Source organism: Falco punctatus (genome assembly GCF_963210335.1).
Source record: "Falco punctatus genome assembly, chromosome: 11".
Taxonomy (NCBI): domain Eukaryota; kingdom Metazoa; phylum Chordata; class Aves; order Falconiformes; family Falconidae; genus Falco; species Falco punctatus.
The window spans coordinates 30,205,570-30,223,897 of record NC_137591.1 but is presented as its reverse complement, the minus strand read 5'-3'; the positions used below and the strand labels follow the sequence as shown (position 1 = coordinate 30,223,897).

At 52.2% G+C, this 18,328-nt stretch overlaps 1 protein-coding gene and 1 long non-coding RNA gene across 7 annotated transcripts in view; one reads left to right on the top strand and one right to left on the bottom strand.

The window, feature by feature from the left end:
• The window catches only part of LOC308071711, a 93,734-nt gene that overhangs the window by 3,976 nt on the left and 71,430 nt on the right, over positions 1 to 18,328 (top strand). The window contains exons 1-2 of one of the 5 annotated variants that reach the window (XR_013931282.1): positions 38 to 3,203; positions 11,660 to 11,808. The exons of 2 other annotated variants lie outside the window; for them this stretch is intronic. This is a non-coding gene — a long non-coding RNA (uncharacterized lncRNA). Of the gene's footprint in view, positions 1 to 37; positions 3,204 to 3,793; positions 4,752 to 7,432; positions 11,809 to 18,328 lie in introns of those variants that run through there. 2 more of the 5 variants (XR_013931283.1, XR_013931281.1) reach the window with 2 other exon arrangements.
• Positions 11,805 to 18,328, bottom strand: part of TNR (tenascin R) — a 78,062-nt gene continuing 71,538 nt past the window's right edge. For both annotated transcript variants that reach the window (XM_080407522.1, XM_080407523.1), the window contains exons 18-22: positions 17,832 to 17,983; positions 16,826 to 16,922; positions 15,851 to 16,012; positions 14,104 to 14,267; positions 11,805 to 13,654 (exon numbers count right to left, since the gene is read on the bottom strand). In XM_080407522.1, coding sequence (XP_080263648.1) covers positions 13,535 to 13,654; positions 14,104 to 14,267; positions 15,851 to 16,012; positions 16,826 to 16,922; positions 17,832 to 17,983 — 695 coding nt within the window. In that variant the 3' untranslated portion in view covers positions 11,805 to 13,534. The remainder of the gene's footprint in view (positions 13,655 to 14,103; positions 14,268 to 15,850; positions 16,013 to 16,825; positions 16,923 to 17,831; positions 17,984 to 18,328) is intronic.

Below are 18,328 nucleotides of genomic sequence, written 5' to 3'. Positions count from 1 at the left end.
CGCGGGGTGGGGGTGGGGCACAGCGGGGTGGGGGGACACCGCGGGGTGGGGTGGGGGCACAGCGGGGGTGCCCCGGGCGGGGCCGGGCGCTGCCGGAGCTGGGGTTGTTCAGTCTGGGGCGGCGGCAATGGGGAGGGGGTACAAGCCCGGCCTGGGCAGTGGCGGGGGGCGGCTGGGCTGCGGCAGCGGTTTCCCCAGGAGCTGTTTCGGGGGCAGCGGGGGGTGGGTCTGCGGGGCGCCGATGCTGTCGGGGGGCTTTTAAGGACAGGGCAGAGCCCCGTGTCCCAAAGGGAGGTGCCACCCCACGCCCCTGCAGCGGGGACAGCGGTGGGAGGTGGGGGGCACACCGGGAGGCGCCCCCCCCACGCCGGGGGGCTGCTCTCCGCCGGGCGCGGGGCACAGGGCACAGTTTGGTGGGTTGTTGTTTTTTTTTAATTGGTTGGAAAGCGAAGTGCTGAAGTACCGAGCGGCCGAGTCCTGCCCCACCTCTGCCCTCGAGTTGGCTCCAAAGGGTGTTTATCAGTATAGTGTAGGGCGCTTTATAGATATATATATATAAATATATAAATATAAATATATAAGTGGGCACCCATGGGGGCTGTACGTGATGTTTTCCCCCCAGGAAGCCACTCCAGCCTGCGCAGGGCTCTGATATTCCCAAAATTTGATTTTGGCTCAGCGCGGATCGCCGCCCCAGCTTCCACATGCTGCTTTCCCTCCCTCTTGCTTCCGAGCATCCTGAGGGATGCCAGGAGTCACCGGCTTCCCAGTGCTCCCCAGTCCGGGGCTGAGCGGGCTCTGTGCAGCGTTGTGATGTTGACAGCTGGGCAAGCCGCAACTAGAAAAATGTTTTGCTGGAATTTTTCTGGCTGGCTTGAATAATTCTGGATTACAAAAACCCCGTGCTTGCCTGCCCTCCTCGCCCTCCTCCCCGCTCCAGAGCCGGTGGCTTTGCTTTTCCCCTTGGGTCCTGGTGCCAAGGTGCCAGGCTGGGGGAGCTGGGGCTGCCCGACCCTTCCAGGCTGCTGGAAAATAGCCCCGTGCCCCGGCAGTGCCAGCAGCACAGTCACGGTGGGAATAGGAGAAAAGAGGGGCAGAGGAGGGATGGAGCCAAGGTGCCTGCCAGCCCCGGCTGCCTCTGCTGGCCTCCCTCCTGCTGCCTTCATCCTGCTGCTGGGGCCGGGGGGTGTGTGAGTGAGAGACCCCCATTGCAGGCTGCGGCTTGTGCCAAGTGTCTCCTGGTAGCCTTTGGCAAGGTGTTTATGTGCTGTGGGAAGTACCAAACCCTTTTAACATAAGGATTCACTGCTTGTTAGTGCCAGGAACTTTTTTCTGGGTTTTTATGCTACAGGATGGAGAGAGAGCCCTGGGCTTTGCACCATGTTCATGGTTCACCCCATCCCAGCTCACCCCTTTCTAGCTCATCCCTTTCTAGCTCACCCCATCCCGGCTCACCCATCCCGGCTCACCCCATCCCAGCTCACCCATCCCGGCTCACCCCATCCCAGCTCACCCCATCCCGGCTCACCCATCCTGGCTCACCCCATCCATGCTCACCCATCCCGGCTCACCCCATCCCAGCTCACCCCATCCCGGCTCACACATCCCGGCTCACCCCATCCCGGCTCACCCCATCCCAGCTCACCCATCCCGGCTCACCCCATCCCGGCTCACCCATCCTGGCTCACCCCATCCTGGCTCACCCCATCCCAGCTCCCCCCCTCGCAGAGCTGTGGCAGTTCCCTCATTTGCAGGTACCAAACCCTCCTGTGAAACAGCCTTCCCAGCACATGCATGAGAAGCCACCCAGCCACTCCACAGCACCAGGCAGCGTAACGTCACCTTTGAAACCAGCCTAATAGGATTGCCTGGAAATATTTTATCATTAGAGGCACCAGGCTCACGGGTGTCCAGGGCTGGGGGGATGAAAGCCCTGCCCGTCCCCAGCAGAGCTGCTGCTGTGGCGGCTGGGAGGTTTGCTTTGCTCCCTGGGCAAACAGCCCCGCTGGGGCTTGGCGCCTTCTTGTCGCTAATTTAATTTGGCAGAGGCCTCGACAAGGGAGGAGCTGCCAGCCTGGGCACCTTCCCTGGCTTTTTGGGGGCCCTTCCAAGCACGGTGCTTCAGCATCCACTTGGCTTCAGGCAGGAGCATTGTGGCAAAGTGGTGGAGCCGGTGGGCACTGATAACGCTGAGCTCAGCGTTTAAACCTCCCGTGATGCTCCTACCTGTAAAGGGGAGCCTTGATGCCATTGAGTGTAGTGACACCATTAAACCAAGCTGAGAAGCACTGGATGGACTTGAAGAAACTTAGAATTAATGCAAGTATATACAAATATAATCAGTCAGGCCACGGCCCTGTCTAGCCGGCATCCTCTTCCCCATAGTGGTCCACAGGAGATGCTTTGAAAGAATCTAAATTCCTTTTGATGCCTGACCCTGTGGATGTCTCCTGCAGTGAGGAGTTCCACAGCTCCTTCATATGCAGCGTGGGGAAAAAGGACATTCTGGGGGTGCGGGGGTGTGTGTTTGTGTGTTGAACCCGCCACCTCCTAGTTTTGTTTGGCATCCAGCGTATCTGGGCTCCAGGGGATTGCCCTTTGTTTCTCGGAAACTCTAATGGGCGAGAGGAAGCCGTGACTCAGCTGCTGATGAATAGCTGTTGCTCCACATTACACATCTCCCTGCTTGCTGGTGCCCCTCAGCACCAGGAACCAAGTAAGCCCGTGCCAGAGAAGCCCCTGTCACATTGTGGGATGTCGGTCTGAGCCAAAATCCTACCTCCAGACCCTGTTTTCCATCCATCCTTCTGAAACCCCTTATTTCCATGCAAGATCAAAACCTTTCACATGCTGAAAAGCTCCCCTGATAACTTCCATTTCCTCCAGCATCCTCTCAATTTCTAATTTTATTTGGAACACACTACTAATTTTACACTGAAAATAAAACCACCCTCTTGTTTTCCCCTTGTTTCATCGGATTCAGCTGATTTATTTACTAGTTTGCCCCATTGCACAGCTGGGAGCTTCACTCCTGCCTTGTGACACCCAGCTGGTACCTAGGGCTGGTATATTTGGCTTTTTCTCAGCACGGTGGGATGGGAGGAGATGTGAAGTGACTGCAGATGTGATCACACCTTTCTTCTCAGCTGCTTGCTTTGCTCCCCGGTTGCGATTTCCGCTTGTAGGCGCCAGCCTGGCTTAAAGTAAGCAATGGAAAACTCTGCTCCCGGAGGAACATTCCTCTCATTTTTCCCCCATGCTTCTGCCTTTCTCCCTCCCTTTCCCCCTCCCACAAAAAAAGCCTGCAGTTTAAATACCAAAAATAAAGCACGCCTAGTTGTGTGCTGGATAAAAATAGCAGCCCTTGGTATTTGCTTTAGCAGCAGCAATGGATTTTCTGGCTTTGGAGAAGAGGGAGGCAGGAGCAGGATGGGATGGGGTGGGATGGGATGGGGTGGTGACCCTTGGGGGGGGTGGGTGGAGAACAAACACTGAGCTGGTGATTTTGGGGGTGGCAGGCTCTGTGGCTGCTGCTTCATCCCCTCTTCTCCCCCTGTTGGTGCCTGCCTGGCTCTGTCCCCTCCTGGCAGGGGGGAGCCCTGAGGTTGGGGTGGGCTCAGGTGTCCAGGTCCCACCTTGGTGCCAGTGTGCTGGTTTGGGGTGCAGTCCTGCATGAGGGAAAGGCTGCTTTTAGGGGAAATGCCTCAAAACTGGGGTGTTTTATGGGGGTGGCTCTTCCCCACCCGTCACCTGTGCAGCTTTGGGTGCAGCTGGGCTTGCTGAGGTGGGTCCAGGTCTGCTGGAGATTCCCTCCCTGGTGCTGAGGGGAGAGAAAGGGCTGGGGTGGGAGCAAGGTGGGGTCCTTGGGTGACTCCTCAAGTTCTGCTTGGTGCTTGTGTTGAGAAAAGATGGGGTATGGGGACCCGCATGCATGTGGGAGGGCAGGAGGCTGTGTGTCCCAGTGTGTGCCGTGGGGATCCGGAGGGAACCGGTGAGGGCTTGTTCTTGGTTTAGAGCTGATGATTGTTTTGTGTACACGAGCCTTCAGGAACTCCTTCCTGAGGAAATCCTATGCGCAGTGCTGGCGGTGGGTGAGGGGGGTGAGGAGATGTGCCGGGTGGTGCCTTCCCACTTAGGAATGGCTCAAGGATCGGTTACATGAAGGCCAGGGGAAGAAAAACTCGTTGGTGAATGGGGGTGCTCCTTCCCTTGGCATGGGCGTGGGATCACCTCCCAAGGGCTGGAGTTGTGGGAGGTGGGAACCAAAGGCAGAGGAGCAAGTGATGCTCGAGCGCAGCCCCAGTGCCCCCTGAGGACCAGCGTGTGCCCTCAGTAGTGGGAAGAGGTAGCTTGTGCCTCCTCCCAGAGCAGCCACTCCCGGGGGTTTCCCATGCTGGATGGGTGTTGGATCTGATCTGCCAAGGTGGATTTTTAGGTGACAAACCAGTTGTGCTGGCTGTGCCATCCTGTGCAGTCCTTCCTTTGGCTTAGCCCTGCGATGCTGAGGAGCAATCGGCAGCCATCCCTCAGTGCCCGGAGCCCAGCTGAGGTGGGCAGGGAGATCCAATCCCATTTTTTTCATGATAAGTGGCTGCCAATTTTTTTTTTTTAAATGTTTTTATTACTCCTTCACCTCCATAAGCCACTTCCATGGGGGAAGCTGTTCCTGGAGACCTCCAGTGAGCTGATGTCCCTTGGCTTGGGACCACATGAGGATTTTGGCTGGTGGCCCTGGTGCGGTTGGCCAAGATGTGCCTTTGTGCTGGGATGTTTTGCGCTGCCTTGGGGCTTAGCTCCTGCCTGGGGATGGGGAATATTTGACCCTTGCTCTTCACAGTTCAAAGACTCTTCCTCTTCCTCCTCCCCATCTTGTTTGCTAGCAAGGCTTGGTGGGGAGGATGCAGCTGGGTGCTGGGGCTTGGGCAGGGTGGCTTGGGGGGGCTCACACCCTCCCTAGTGAGGGAACCGAGAGCAAAATGCAAATTATGGTGGGTGAAAGAGTTAAACCACACTGAAGACCTTTCTCCTGGAGGTGTTTTGCCTCTCTCTGCCCCCTGTGAGGGAGAGCAGGTTCCTTTATTTGGAGGGGCAGAGTCTCGCCTGGGCAGGGGAGAGGTGGCTTTGGGTCACGGGAGAGGAACCGATACGAGGTGATGAGCAGGCAGGTGCTGGCTGCTTTCTGCATGAGTGCAGCAGGGGACGTGGGACCAGGAGGAGGGCCAGAGCCTGTCCCCAGGAGCAGGGGGACAATGGCTGCCAGTGATGCTCCTCCAGGACTGTCCTCTCTGCTGCTCCTGCCCATTTCCAACGCCTTCTGCTGAAATTCTGGAAAGATCTCCCACTCCCCTGCCCACCCACCCCCCCTCCCCCCTTTTCTCACTTATGGGGAGGGTTTTTCTCCTAAACATTTGCAGAATTACTTCCTTCAAACCCGTCTTTTGTTGCGATGTCACCAAACGCAGGGGATGGCCTGGGAACAAGGTGCCCTTGTGGGCAACAGAGGTGGCTTGTGTCCCCACCAGCATCCTGGTGTGCTCCACTCTGCTGTCTGGCAGCTGTGTCAGGCCCTGGTGCCCACGGGGGAGTGACACCCAGGGGATAACCTGGGTGGGAGAGAGAGGATCAGCTACGTCGCTGGGAATGAGTGGGCTTATTATACATTGCATGGTGCGTGCTGTAGGAGGGCTGCGCACCTTCAGCATCCCCACCGACAGCAGGAGGCAATCCAAAATAGTGGGAGTGAAATGCCACTGTAAGAAGGTCCCTAATCATAGCTAGGATCTTGCCTCAAATATGATGTATACAATGCAGATTATATTTTTTTGGTGGGGAAGATTGTTATAATGTCTTAGAAGCAGAAAAATTACTGCGTGTCAGGGCCATGGCTGTAGTGCTCCTTATCCCAGGGAGATGGGACAAATCAATGAAATATAAAAGCCCTGCATTTAGATTTGATTAAAAGAGATATTTATTTTTGTTTTTACACTCTACGTAATTAAGCTTTAGAGCCTGTAGCCACAGGAGTTGAAAATATAAAAATGGGAATGAGGTTTTAAAGGGATGATGAGCACATCCAGGCTTACGAGGGGGAATTAAAGCCCAAGCATGTTAAAGATGGTGCTATCAAAATCACATCCCGCAAGGCATAAAGCAGCTGTGAATTCATGGGACGAGGATGCCCCTTCATTGATCTGTTCCAGCCTTGCTCCTGCAGGCGTTGCACCTCCTCCCACAGTGCTGCTTGCTCCTGGGTGAGCATTTCCCTTGTGGTTTTTTGGGCTGAGGTTGTGGGGTGTGTTGCTGGGAATGCCTTGCTTGAGCTCCAGGTTTGGGATGGATGCCCAACGCCCTTGCTGAGGACCTTTGTACACCCTCCTGTTGTTTGCTGGTGGAACAAAGTTCTCCAGCATCGCTCATGCAAGAAGGGGACTTTGGTAAGAGGGCTGTGATGAAATCTCTCTGTACAAAGTGCAGATGGGGGAGCTGGTGATGTGATGCTCTGTGATGGCTGGAAGTGCCCAAAGAGGAGCATGGCTGCCTGCAGTGTGTGCCTGCGCAAAGCCTGGGTTCCCTGGGGACGTGTGCTCCTTGGAGTGGCTGGAAAAGTGCAATCCCACCACATGTGATACTGCAGGACTGTGTCTAGAGTATACAGATGGCTTTGAGCAAGGGCAGAGGGGGCCAGGGCGATGAGAGTGGTGGGCACCTGCAATGGGTGACAGGGAAGGAGCTCCCCAGGGGTTGGCGTGGTGGGGCAAAACACTTTCCTGGCTTAAGTCAAAACTTGGAGCATTTAGGAAAGAGCTTGTGCCAGCCCTGACCCCTTTCTCATCCCATCTGAAGCATGGAGTTGGGCCACGGCTCTGATTTTGAGAGGTGGGTTATGGTCCAGAAGGATGCTGTGGTCCCACATGCGCCTGCCTTCTCTGGGTACCAACTTCTGAGCGTTGCGTGCCCAGCTCTCATGTCTGGTTATTGCAATGGGAAGACCGTGTTTCCTCCAGGTGAGCATTTTTTGGAGTGCTCTGCAAGGAATGGAGGTCCTGGGGTCCCCAGTTGGCCCCAGACATGCTGCACGAGGGGTACAATGGAGAGCAATGCCCTCCTCTAAGGGACCATAAACAAAACCCACTGCATTGGATCAACTGTTTGGCCAAGCATGGTGAGACTGGGACGTCAAGCACTGGTGCAGACCACCCTTCCTCTCCATCCCAAACCCATCTCCATCCTGGGCTTGCCTGAAGGGTCTTCCATGGCACTGATTCCCTTCAAACATGAAAAAGTTCATTTGATCCAGACAGCTGAGTCCACCAGGCTTCAGGCTTGGCGTTTTGCTGTGCCGGTGGCTGTGGCCAAGGTAGGCGATACCCCTGCTCACAACTTCCTTTTTTTTTTTTTTTGTTTTCTTTCTTTTTTTTCTTTTGAATCAGAGCAAGAAAGAGAAGTTGAGAAACTGCTGCAAATTCCCCTGTTTTGCCTCTTAGAACTTAAATTTAGAAAATATTGAACCAGTCTGGCGGAAGAGCTTCTTTTGGGCTTTCTCATCCTGCCTGGCTACGTGTCAAACTTGAAAACTTAAGACAAGGAGGTCTAAATAAAGTCTGTCTGTGAAACAGCTTTCAAAATCCTCTGAAATTCTTACTTGTCCCAGAGATTTTTGCTAAATCAATATTGCTTTTTCATTTTTCGTGGCTTTTTTTGTTTTGTTGTTGTTTTCCACTGGGGAGCATGTTCTGCTGGAAATAGCCTTGCAATTTGGTTTTTGGTGGGGTTTCCATCGTGCTGGGAACAGATTGCTGTCTAAATTGGGAGAATAGCTCTAACTGAAGACTCTGGGGTTGTTTTGCTCTGCTTCTGAGCATTTACACTGTGGCTTTGCTTTCTCTGGCTGCAAGCTGCAGAGCTGAGGGCCTCTCTAGCTCATGGGAGCAGCTAAATTTATTAACAAAATGTTTTGCGCTGGGCTGAGGCCAAAGCACAACTCCCTGCCTTACCGTGGTTAAAGGACCGGCCACACCAACCCAACTTTGGGGTCACTTTATTGTTATATATTTTAACAGAATAGTTTGGAGGTGGGGGGGGTGGCAGGGGGGTTGGGTCTTGGGAGCCTCTGAGCTGACCTGCTGCCTGAGGCAGCCATGGGGGCGGATGAGGTTGCTCAGGGCATTTTCCAGCCTGGTCTTGAGCACCTCCAAGGATGGACATGGCACCACCAGCTGACACTGGGCTGCCCCCAGAATTTCCTCCCTCTGTTTTTTTGTTTGTTTTTTTTTAATCACATGGCATGTGATTTGTCTCTCAGCTGCTCTGTTCCTCCTGGTTGGTATTTCTGGCTGTGCTTTGCAAACAAGGAGGATGTTTTCTTGGGGCGGCTGCCTCGACTGTACGACACCTTGCAGCTCAGCTGCAAAGAGCAGAGCAAAAAAAACAAGCCTCTGTGGACCGCTGCTTTGGATGCAGAAGGATCTGAGCTCTGCTGGGGCAGGGCATGTCCTACAGGAGGGGGAGAGCGTGCGAATCCCTGCTGACAAGCCGCCTGTGCTCCTTCTCCTGTGGGATAAAGGATTAGGGGCAGGGAATGCACGTCCCTGCTTGGAGTGGGGTCGGGGGGGGCTGTGTCGCTGCCGGGCTTGGATGCGCCAGGACCCCGCTCCCACCCCGCTCCTGGACAGGCACACGGCTCGCTTCTTCGGTATCTTTTATTAATGTATAGAAAATGCATTAAAAAAAGGAACTATACATAGCCTAAGAGCGGTCAGGACTAAAAATACTAGTTAACAATGGTTAACAAGCGTCGATCCCATTCTCCGAGCTACGTTTTCATTACAGGGTGGGGAGGCTTGTTTAATATATTATTTATTTATATTATTTATTTTATTTATGCATTTATTTGCTTTTATCTTCCCCCTCATTTGGTTGCGTTGGTTTGTGTTTGAGTTCGTCAGAACCTGTCCAAGGGATTTCGTTGCCTCGGTTCTTCCTTCTTATTTATGGTTTCTAAATTTTTTTTAAAGTAATAAATACAATTCCAGGGTAACACCTGTACACAAGGGACTGCTCATTTCTTTGTTTAGGTCTTCGTGTCACCATTCTTCGGAGAAACCACTGACACCTGGAGAGCTGTAGGCTGGGTGCCGAGGTGGGTCCAAGCATGAGCACGTCCCCAGGGATGAGTCTTTCCCTCCACCTTACCCGACCCCCCCGCCCCGCTCCCAGAAGGGGCAAGGACCTGCCACCGCCATCTGGGTGCCATCAGGTTTAAGGAAGGGGGAAGGTGAACCTGGAGGGTACCAACTGGGTTTGATGGCCATCCCAGGGTGCTTGGTTGGCAGAAACACGGATGGGCTTCTCCCTTGGCCCCGGGATGGAGCCCTCTGTTAGCGGTGTAAGCAGGAGTTAAAGGGTTTTGGCGGGGGCGGGGGGGTGCTCTTTGCTGGCAGTGTCTGGTAAGGTCAGAGCTTGTGGGCATCGCAGGGGGCCACAGGGCAGGGGGTGATGGTTACCTCAGGGTGTGACGGTGGGGACATCCCAGGAGGGTGGCGCTGGGTCTGGATGAAGGGCATGTGCTGGCGCCGAGGTGAGGCACCAGGTGGGTGTTTGAGCTCCTGCTGTGTTTCAGCAGGTTGCTCTAAGCCTGTGGCAGGCACAGGGCTGCCCCAGCGTGGGGACACCACTGCTCGAGCCCTCACCTGCTGCAGCACTGGCGATGAAGATGGCATAAGCTGTGCTGTCCGCACCCTGATGCTTCCTGGGGGGAGCGTCGCTTTGGGAAGGAGGTAAGAGGCTGGGCAAAAGCGCGTTTAGGCTGGTACTACGCCTTGAGATGCCCATGGTAAAGCAATGCAAAGGAAAGCAGTAGAAACAAAGGCTTCTCCCAAACTTTTGTGTGGATGCTCTTCCAGCATCCTCCTGCCAAAACCCAGCTACCTTTGGGGAGGGCCTGGCCTCTCTCCTTCCCCAAATTATTAATTTATAAGTGCTGTCTTAAGGATCACTTTAGTAAAAGCAGCTTTTCCTTTCAAGAACTTTTGGTTTGGGGTTTTTCTGTTATGTTTTAGTGCAGTGCATGGTGGGCTCGGGGGTCTGGCTGGAATGGAAACAGAGGGAAATCAAAACTGGGCAAGAGATGAAAGTCCCTTGGTGTTTTCTTCCAAGATTTTGGGGTTAGAAATAAGAGGCAGCTTTGAAAGGCTGAGAGGGTCCTGGGTACACGTGGTGCTCTGCTGGGTGAAGGACATGACGTGCTTCCTCCTGCTTGATGTTGTGGGAGCTGGCATCTCGCAGTGGATAGTGGGGTTTGGGTAATGGCTTCAGGTTCCTTTCTGGGCTCTGGGGCAAGCCTGGGTCGTATGAGCTGGATGGCAGAGGAGCCACCAGAGCCCAGTGATGGTTCACGTGCTGGAGTCAAGGTGAGATGAGCACTGGCAGCATCTGGGCTTGGCTTCTGGGAATTTCATGCCAAGACTTAATTCAGTCTCAGCACTGTGCTGATGGGGGACAAGGGCCAAACCTGGTCTGGTTGGAGAGTGAATTCAGAAAAAGGGCTTGCCCAACCACTGACGGAGGGTGCAGAGAGATTGTACTTCATCACACTCTCTGACGCTCTGTAGCATCGACGTTAAGCACAAATTTGCTTGAAACTGCTGGCAGGAGCTTTGTCCAGGAAAATTCATCAGGCAATAATGAAAAATGAATTTCTGGAAAATTGTATCTTGTATGTGGGCAACTTGAACAAGGGACAATGGCCCAAATGACCATGTCATCCTTGCTAATTTGCGTGCTTAGGCTATCACCAGGAGAAAACCATGACGTGTAGAAGTCTTTCCTTTAAAAGATTTTAGCAACTGCGTTTCACCGAGGTAATAGAAAGACAACACTCTGGTACCATGTGTGAGAGCAGGGACCAGCACTGGTATATAACAGCACCAGAAGGTCGGGTGTTATCTCCAAGAGTGTCCTTCAGACTCAATGATGGCATTGTGTCAACTGGGCCCTCTCATCCCAGTTACAGGACTTATAAAAGGGATGACGAACATGAGCAGGGAGGGAGAGATATGCGTCAGTAAATCTGTTAAGAGAACAATCAACTTTTTTGAGGATCTTCTTTTGAACCCCCTGGAAAAAGCTTGTTTTGATTTTCTGTTTGACTCATACTTTTCAAAAGAGAGTTCTTGCCTTCTACTTGATTGCTAGTGATGAGCTCTCGTGTTTCCACGGATGTCTCCTCCTTTTGCCTGGGTAGACAAGCAAACAGCACCATCTGAGCAGCCATGAACACCATCCACCGCCCGTCTCTGCTCCTGGTTATAACCGGTGCACTACAGTGCTTCTGTTAGGACACTTCTTGCCCATAAACTCTTGGTGATGTTGGGAAAAATATTACTCTGCCGGTCCACTAGGAGGCTTCTTAGGTTTTAATCGGCTGTGGCTGCTGCTTGACTTTTAGGACCTAAAACAGGGCAGGCTGCTCAGGAGGTGTGACGTGCTGCCATCTGTGACACCGGCCATGTCCTACAAGAGTTCCCATCATCTGCAGCCTCTCTGACTGACCTGTTGCCCAACTGGTTGACTTTTTGCCTGATTTGATGCTGATTGGAAGTAACAAGAGATGCCTCATTTACACACGTGATGTTGCTGAGCTACAGCATCCTTCCTCCAGGTTGGACTGCAGCTTGTAAGCTGACCATTTGAAGGGCTGGAGCCTGGATCTGATCCTGACCTTGGGGTTAGCTATGATTTTGTGTGCCAGTACATGGACAAGGAGGCTGCGTTTCCTGCTTAATGCCCTTCTTCAGCTCTGCAGCCATGGTGAGTAACGTCAGCAGATCCAGGAGCATGGCCATGAAAGAGACACTGGCCTGAATTATAAGCTACTGTAAAGATGCCTTTATGTTGCCATCTGGTAGATGTTTCTTGAGACAAAGCAGCTTCAGTGTGATAAAATAACAAAGCAGTGTTTAGCATTTGTAATGCTCCCTTGGCTGCAAACCCAATGATGAGCTGTATTGTCCTTGGCTGTGGGGACAAGTCCCTTCTCCAAGACCAGACCAGTGACAATACCCAGCATTGATCCGAGCACTCAGCAGAGGAGTGACTCCGGTGGGTGGTCATTTGGGCTACATGGAGGTGGTGTCAATGGTAACAGGACCCAGCCAGAGCTATCCAAAGGGTCCATCTTCCTTAAAAGAGGAGAAGTTAAGGGTGGGAAGAGTGAACTCATCTATTCTTTCAAGAGTCTTGAAGAGCTCCAGAATCTGGATGGACTAAACATTCCTTCCAGGAAGGGAAAAGGTTGATTTCCTGTTAGAGAGATGCTGATACCAAGGCACTGAGATTTGTGTCCCTCTTGTGATGGCAGCGAAGAGGGGTGGTGCAGGAGAAGGGAAGGAATGGGCATTTCTCAGCTTGCGCTTCTCTTCCCTCAGCTGTGTTGCCATCCTTCCCCGTGTACCGTGGAGGTCTCTGCAAAATAGCGCCTGGGCTGTACCAGCTGCCGGCTTCAGGCTGGGCTGCGCTTGTGTGGTGGCTCTTTTGGTTGCTGCTCCTTCTCTGAGACTATTTGGTTTGGGACCAATGCCCTCAGTGAAAGCCAGCGCAGTGGGATGTAGAAATAGCAGAGGAAACGGGCCCTAGGCCTCAAGACCACAAGTAGTGATTTTTCTCCCAGGTCCTCTCCTTTGACTCCTTTCTTCTCCATCAAGCTCAGCACAACCCAGGCAGATGTTGTGCACCTGGAGTGGGATGAGTTCAACTGGAAGGCGTGGATGATACAGGCTGGGGCTGGTGGAACAGCTCTTGTTCCCCTACACCCCATGTACATGAGGATGAATTTGGCTGTGGTGGGGCCAGCACATGAGCTGTGGGCTTTCTAAAGTTTGCCTACATATGCTGATGCTTGCCAAGCCCTCCTGGTGTGATGTGCGAAAACTGGGGATGGGATGAGCTTGCGTTTGCTCATCCTCAGTTTGTCTTCATGTGTGCAGTGCCTGTGTGTAGGGGAGGGATGACCAGGCCAGAAAGAGAGATGGGCCTCTGCCTGCTGGAAGAGTTGGTGTCTACAGGATGGCATGAAGCTTGGGACTTCCCTTCCAGGAGGCAACAGGGAGGCAGGGAGAGGACGGGTGTCCCTGGCCATGACTGGGGTGGAAATGGCTGCCCCAAGGTCCCTGTGGGGAAGGTTTCTGCCATGAGCCCTGTGACAAACATTTCTAACAGGCTTTGCTGGGGATTTCTATGTGTTTTAAAAAAATATCAAAAAAATCTGTCTGTCTCTTTCTTGTTCTCATGTTAAAGGCCAGAGGACTGGGGTAGGGAAACTGGAAATTTGGTATTTCTCTGGGACAGATGCAAAGCAACGAGGTCTTCCCTTTCACACGGCCTTTGCTTGTACCCTGGTTCCCTCCAGCACTCGTGGGGGGGCAGGTTGCTATCTCAGATGAGTAGTAATTGTGTTTTTTTTCCCTTTTCATATTATAAAATACAAACAAATGACAGAAAAGGTCAGGTGGTGGGAGGCAGGAGGGGTTCAGCTGGCTCAGAGCTGTAGGGACCGTCTCTTCCTCCCAGCGATGTTACGGTGGTTGTAAGGTCGCATCTTCATTTCCACAAAGGGGATGGAGAACTCGTGGCCTTTCCAATGGTACCAGTTAATCCCCTGGCAGGAGGGAGAGAAAGGCACAGGGTAAAGAAAGACCCTAACAAGAAACCAGAGCTGGAAAGGAAGGAAACAGGGTTGATGGCTGTAGAGAAGTCAGAAGGAAGAACTTGCTACAGGAAGGGTAAGAAACTCTTCTGCAGCCATGCCTTTGTTTTTCCCACTGCTCAAAGGCTCCTGATCAGATTTCCCGTATGTAATATTTTTTTAATGTAATGCAGTAAGGTGCCATGGTAAATGACCACGGCAGCCAGTTTGAGGCACAAAGCATCAGCTTAAATGGCTTGAAGGTGGTTCCCTTTGCTCCAGCTGGTGTGGGGTCACCCCACCGGTGCTCCCACCCCTGGTGCATGGACTGTGCGGCCCCAGCTCTAGCCTAGGCTTGCTGTCAGGCTTGGTCACACCCCTAGAAGAAATGCCGAAGGCTTTCAGCCCAGCTCTGTCCTTACCTGACTGTGCCGGGACTCCCCGTACTTGCCGTTGAGGTTGGTACGGTGGCAGTTCTTGTACCACCAGGCCCCTTTGTAGGACATGGCGCAGTTGGTCACAGCCACATCGTTGTCCCTGTCCTTGGTGGAGAAGGGGCGGCCCTGGTGATAACTGAGGGAGTCCCCTGTGGGAAGAGGTGCCGTTAAAGGTGTTAGAGCCAGAGTCACCTGGTCTTTTCACAAGGAAATTAAGATATTCTGGTAGATGTGGCAGCCTGCCAATCCATGGCTCAAGCAGCTGAAGGTCTGGGAACAACGTTAACTGGAATTGCTCACAACTGGTTCATCTGAGGTCCTCTGCTGTCCGTTTAGGATCAGTACAGACCATAGCAAAGCTCAGCGGCTGCTTGGGCTTGGCAGATAAAATGCTGTATGAGTTTGGATCTGAATTTCAGTGTTTCAGAAATGAACTAAGTCCTAGATTTGGGCATCCCTGATTTTCCAAAGCCTGGCTCCACTATTTAACTTCAGGACTCTTTCAGCCTCCTTCCCTCCTGTGAGCCAAAGGGAACTTTTTCGCCTAATGGAGACCAAGCATTTGTCCCTTGAACCAAGATGCTTAGCCTTCTTTTCTCACTTTGGATAAGGGCAAGAAGCTTTTGGGAGGTGTGTGATGTCTTATTTTACCAAAACCACAAACCTCATCTCACCTTCTTACTAAGGACCAAAAAAGCTGCTTTTGGGTGAAAGAACATCCAAGTGAAACATGCTTATTACAACTGATGTATTTACAGGAGACATTCTTACTATGCTCCTTGGTGGTCCCTAAGAAAATACAAAGTAGACTCATGCCAGCACCGTGCAGTCCAGGCACAGAGAAGCTTGCTAGGACACCTCTTGGCCATGAACCATTGGGCAGGTCTTGGCTCTCTTTGCTCAAGGTGGAGCAGAAGCTCCTTGGCTGGGCGGCTAGAAGGGGAGCTTGTGTGGGGAAAGGGAGGGAGTCATGTCTGCAGTAGTTACTGGCATTTTTGGTAATAGGTTGGGTGCCTCATGCCCTAGGACTTAAGGTCAGAGCAAGTGCTTTGTTGCACACAACCAAGATTCCTGTTGCTGTTTTTCCAGTAGCAGCTACCAGGTTTGGAATAAAAAATTCCTGCATCTTGGATATGGTGTGTGGTTCCTTGCTAAGTACATGGTGGTGAAGTTTTGTCTATCCTATCTATCCTAGCTAAAGAGGCTGCAGCCGTCCCCTCTCCCCCTTCTTGGGAAGAGACCTCCGTGCCCTCCTTCCATCACCCACTGTTTTCTGGTGGGCAAAGCCTCATGCTGCTGCATTGACTGAGCAAGCAGGTGTGACAGTGTCCTTGAAAAACTGGCCATTGTTTGGCCTCTGCAAGAGGAAACAATGCAGAGGATTTCAGATTTTTCCATTGCTGTGGGAGGGCAATAAATACACCCTCCAGCACAGCATCAATAGCACTCTGCGGTTACTGCCAAGTGAGATGACACCTCTGATGATTGACCTGGTTATCTGAACAGTAATGCCTCTGATATTAAATATCTAATCCCCGATGGAAAATTCCCTGTGTCCTTAGTGGGATTTATCCAGCCTGGTTTACATGACGGACTGCAGGGAGGCAGAAAGGGCTATGGGTTTGTGTCTTGCTGCTCCAAACAAGTGAGCTTTGATGCTGCGATTTCCTTTATAGTTTCAGACTCATGGGTGCCAGGATTTCCTTACTACTTGCTAGCAAGGAGGTTGTACCTGAAGTGCCGTTGTAGTCCCCGATTCGCAGCTTGTACAGGCTCCGGGAGTCACCGATGGAGAACTTGTCATAGTAGGCGTACGCTGCTTCTTGGCCATCCCTCATGTCTATTCGCAACTCGTAGCGCCCCTGGGACGTGATCTTGTGGATGTTGTCCAAGCCTGGTGAGACAAGCAGCAAGACACCCGGTGAGACCCAGTGCCTGGATCCGCCCCGTGAGCAAACAAAAAGAGCTCTAGGTAAATAACACAGCTGTGGGAAATGAGTGCGAGGAGGGGAACCAAAAAGCAACAGCACTCTGGCTAAGTCTTTGTGTCTCCTGGCAGTGGTGGGGTCTGAGCTCTGTTTGCACTTGAGCTTCACCTCCCCGTGGCTATGAGAGGTGGGTTCAAGGCCCAGGCTCAGCTTTCTCCACACTGCTGCTGAAGCTGGGGGCGTTCAGCTGCGGAGCCTTGGTGCTTCTCCCATTGCTGCTAAGCTTCCACACGAGCCAGAGCGTGTTCACGCTGCAGGGCTGGCCTTGGCTTGTGTTCAGGTTTTGGGGCAGCACGCTCTGTTTCAGAGCTGTGCTGGGTTTCCTCCCACTTGCCCCTTTCCTACTTTCTTCGGGCAACTGGCTTGCTGGCCAAGGCCAGGCGAGGTCCGTGAGCCATAGATGCTACTGATGCAACCTGTAGTCATCCAAAGGAGGATGATGCTTTTTGGTCCATGAAAACTCCCAGCTTAGCCCCTTCTCTCCTAGGAGGAGCAAACTGGGGAGCTGCTGGCCTTCACAATGTGCTTTTATGTTGTGTGCCCCTGAGTGACTTTCTAATGTGAAGGGCTGGGAATGAATGGAAGAAAAACTGTCCGAGGGAGAGCGTAGAGGAGTGGGGTGAAAGGCAAGGAACCAACAGCTGGCATGGGCGAGCAGCACGGTGCGTAGGGGGCTCAGGTTTGACGTGTCATTGACAGACAACCAGTGAGGGTCATACCCAGCCAAAACTCGTCCTCCAGGTTTCCAAAGCCAACCCGGTAATCCGCCCATTTCCGAAAGAAATCAGTCAGCCCGTTCTGCCGCCTCTGGAAGACCTGTGGTGGGGGAAGATCAGTGTGAAGTAAAGACAATACTTTTTCTTTCCATTGCCCCTTTCAGAGGCACAAATTGCAGTGCCCATCCAGTTAGTGTTAATTGTAGCCATGCAATTAATTCATGTGCAGATGGAGAAACTGAAGAGATGTTAGATGATGTCCAAGGCAAATCAATGCTCTAACAGGAAGGAATCAGCCGTCAAGCTTTCTGCTCTACCCAATGCATGGTGACTGTTCTTCTAGCATGTGATTCTGCTTTCAGCTGGCTCTTTCTGTGGCATGCAAGGGGATGGTCTGAAGCAGAGTGAGATGGAGGTAAATTTCCTAGCTAGAATAATACCCACGCTAGAAATCAGCATTTGGGGAAGTCCTTTTTTTTGTTGTTTTAACTATACATCTAGCAGGGTTTTGTGTAATGCGTGTAAGCAAGCATTTGACATGAATAAAATCAAAGCACCAGAGCATTATTTACTTAAGCTGTCAGTCCATCTACATCAAGACAGGCAGTGTTTGTGCAATTCAAAAGCCAAACAGGCATTTGCTTCTAAAGTGCTCCTGTGCGGACTCAATTGGGGTGATGCCTGACACCCTCCTACTGCAGGCAACGTGAATCATTCTCTGTGAAAGCTACCGGCCATTAATTTCATTTCGAGAACAATAAATCAGCTTCACTCTCAGATTTTGCTCTCCAGAAGCACTGCAAACATGTCAAATAAATCAAAGGGCATTTCTCCAAGTGTAACTATTATTACTGGAGCGTGGGCCATTCCCTATGGCGTGGGAAATGAAGCATGCGATATTAAGCCTGCTGTCGTTCCCGTGCAGCGTGGTGCTTGGCTTTGCTGGTAGCGTGAGGCTCGGTTACTTTGTGATGGTGACAACACAGAGGACAGCCGCACGGCTACTCACAATCCAGCCGCCTCCATCCGTGGTCATGTCGCAGTACACCTGCACCCGCTGGCTGAGGTCCCCGTTGATGGAGATGGTGTAGATGCCGCTCAGCGTGTCTCCATTCATCAGGTGCTGGGCACAGTCTTGAGGGTTAGCAAAGACACGGCCGCCTGCAAGATAAAAAAACAAAACAAAACAACAACAACAACAAAAAAACAAACCCAAGAAAAACTTAAGGAGAGCAACACCCTTTCCACATGCCTTGGGCCCCACTGGTTGTGATCCAGGAAAAGTCTAATTTGGCTTCTGCGTCTCAAGTTACTTTGTGAAGTGGAGGGACTTTACCTCTGCCAACAACACTGGAGGATTTAATGGAAAAAAGTGTGTGCATATTGGAAAGGCGCATTGTAACCTCGCTGTGAATGATGAGGGATGTCACTTCTTGCATCATCTTTCTGCACTGTGTCTGCACCCTGGGGTTTGAGCCGTGACCGGCGTATTTAGACAGCTGTGAC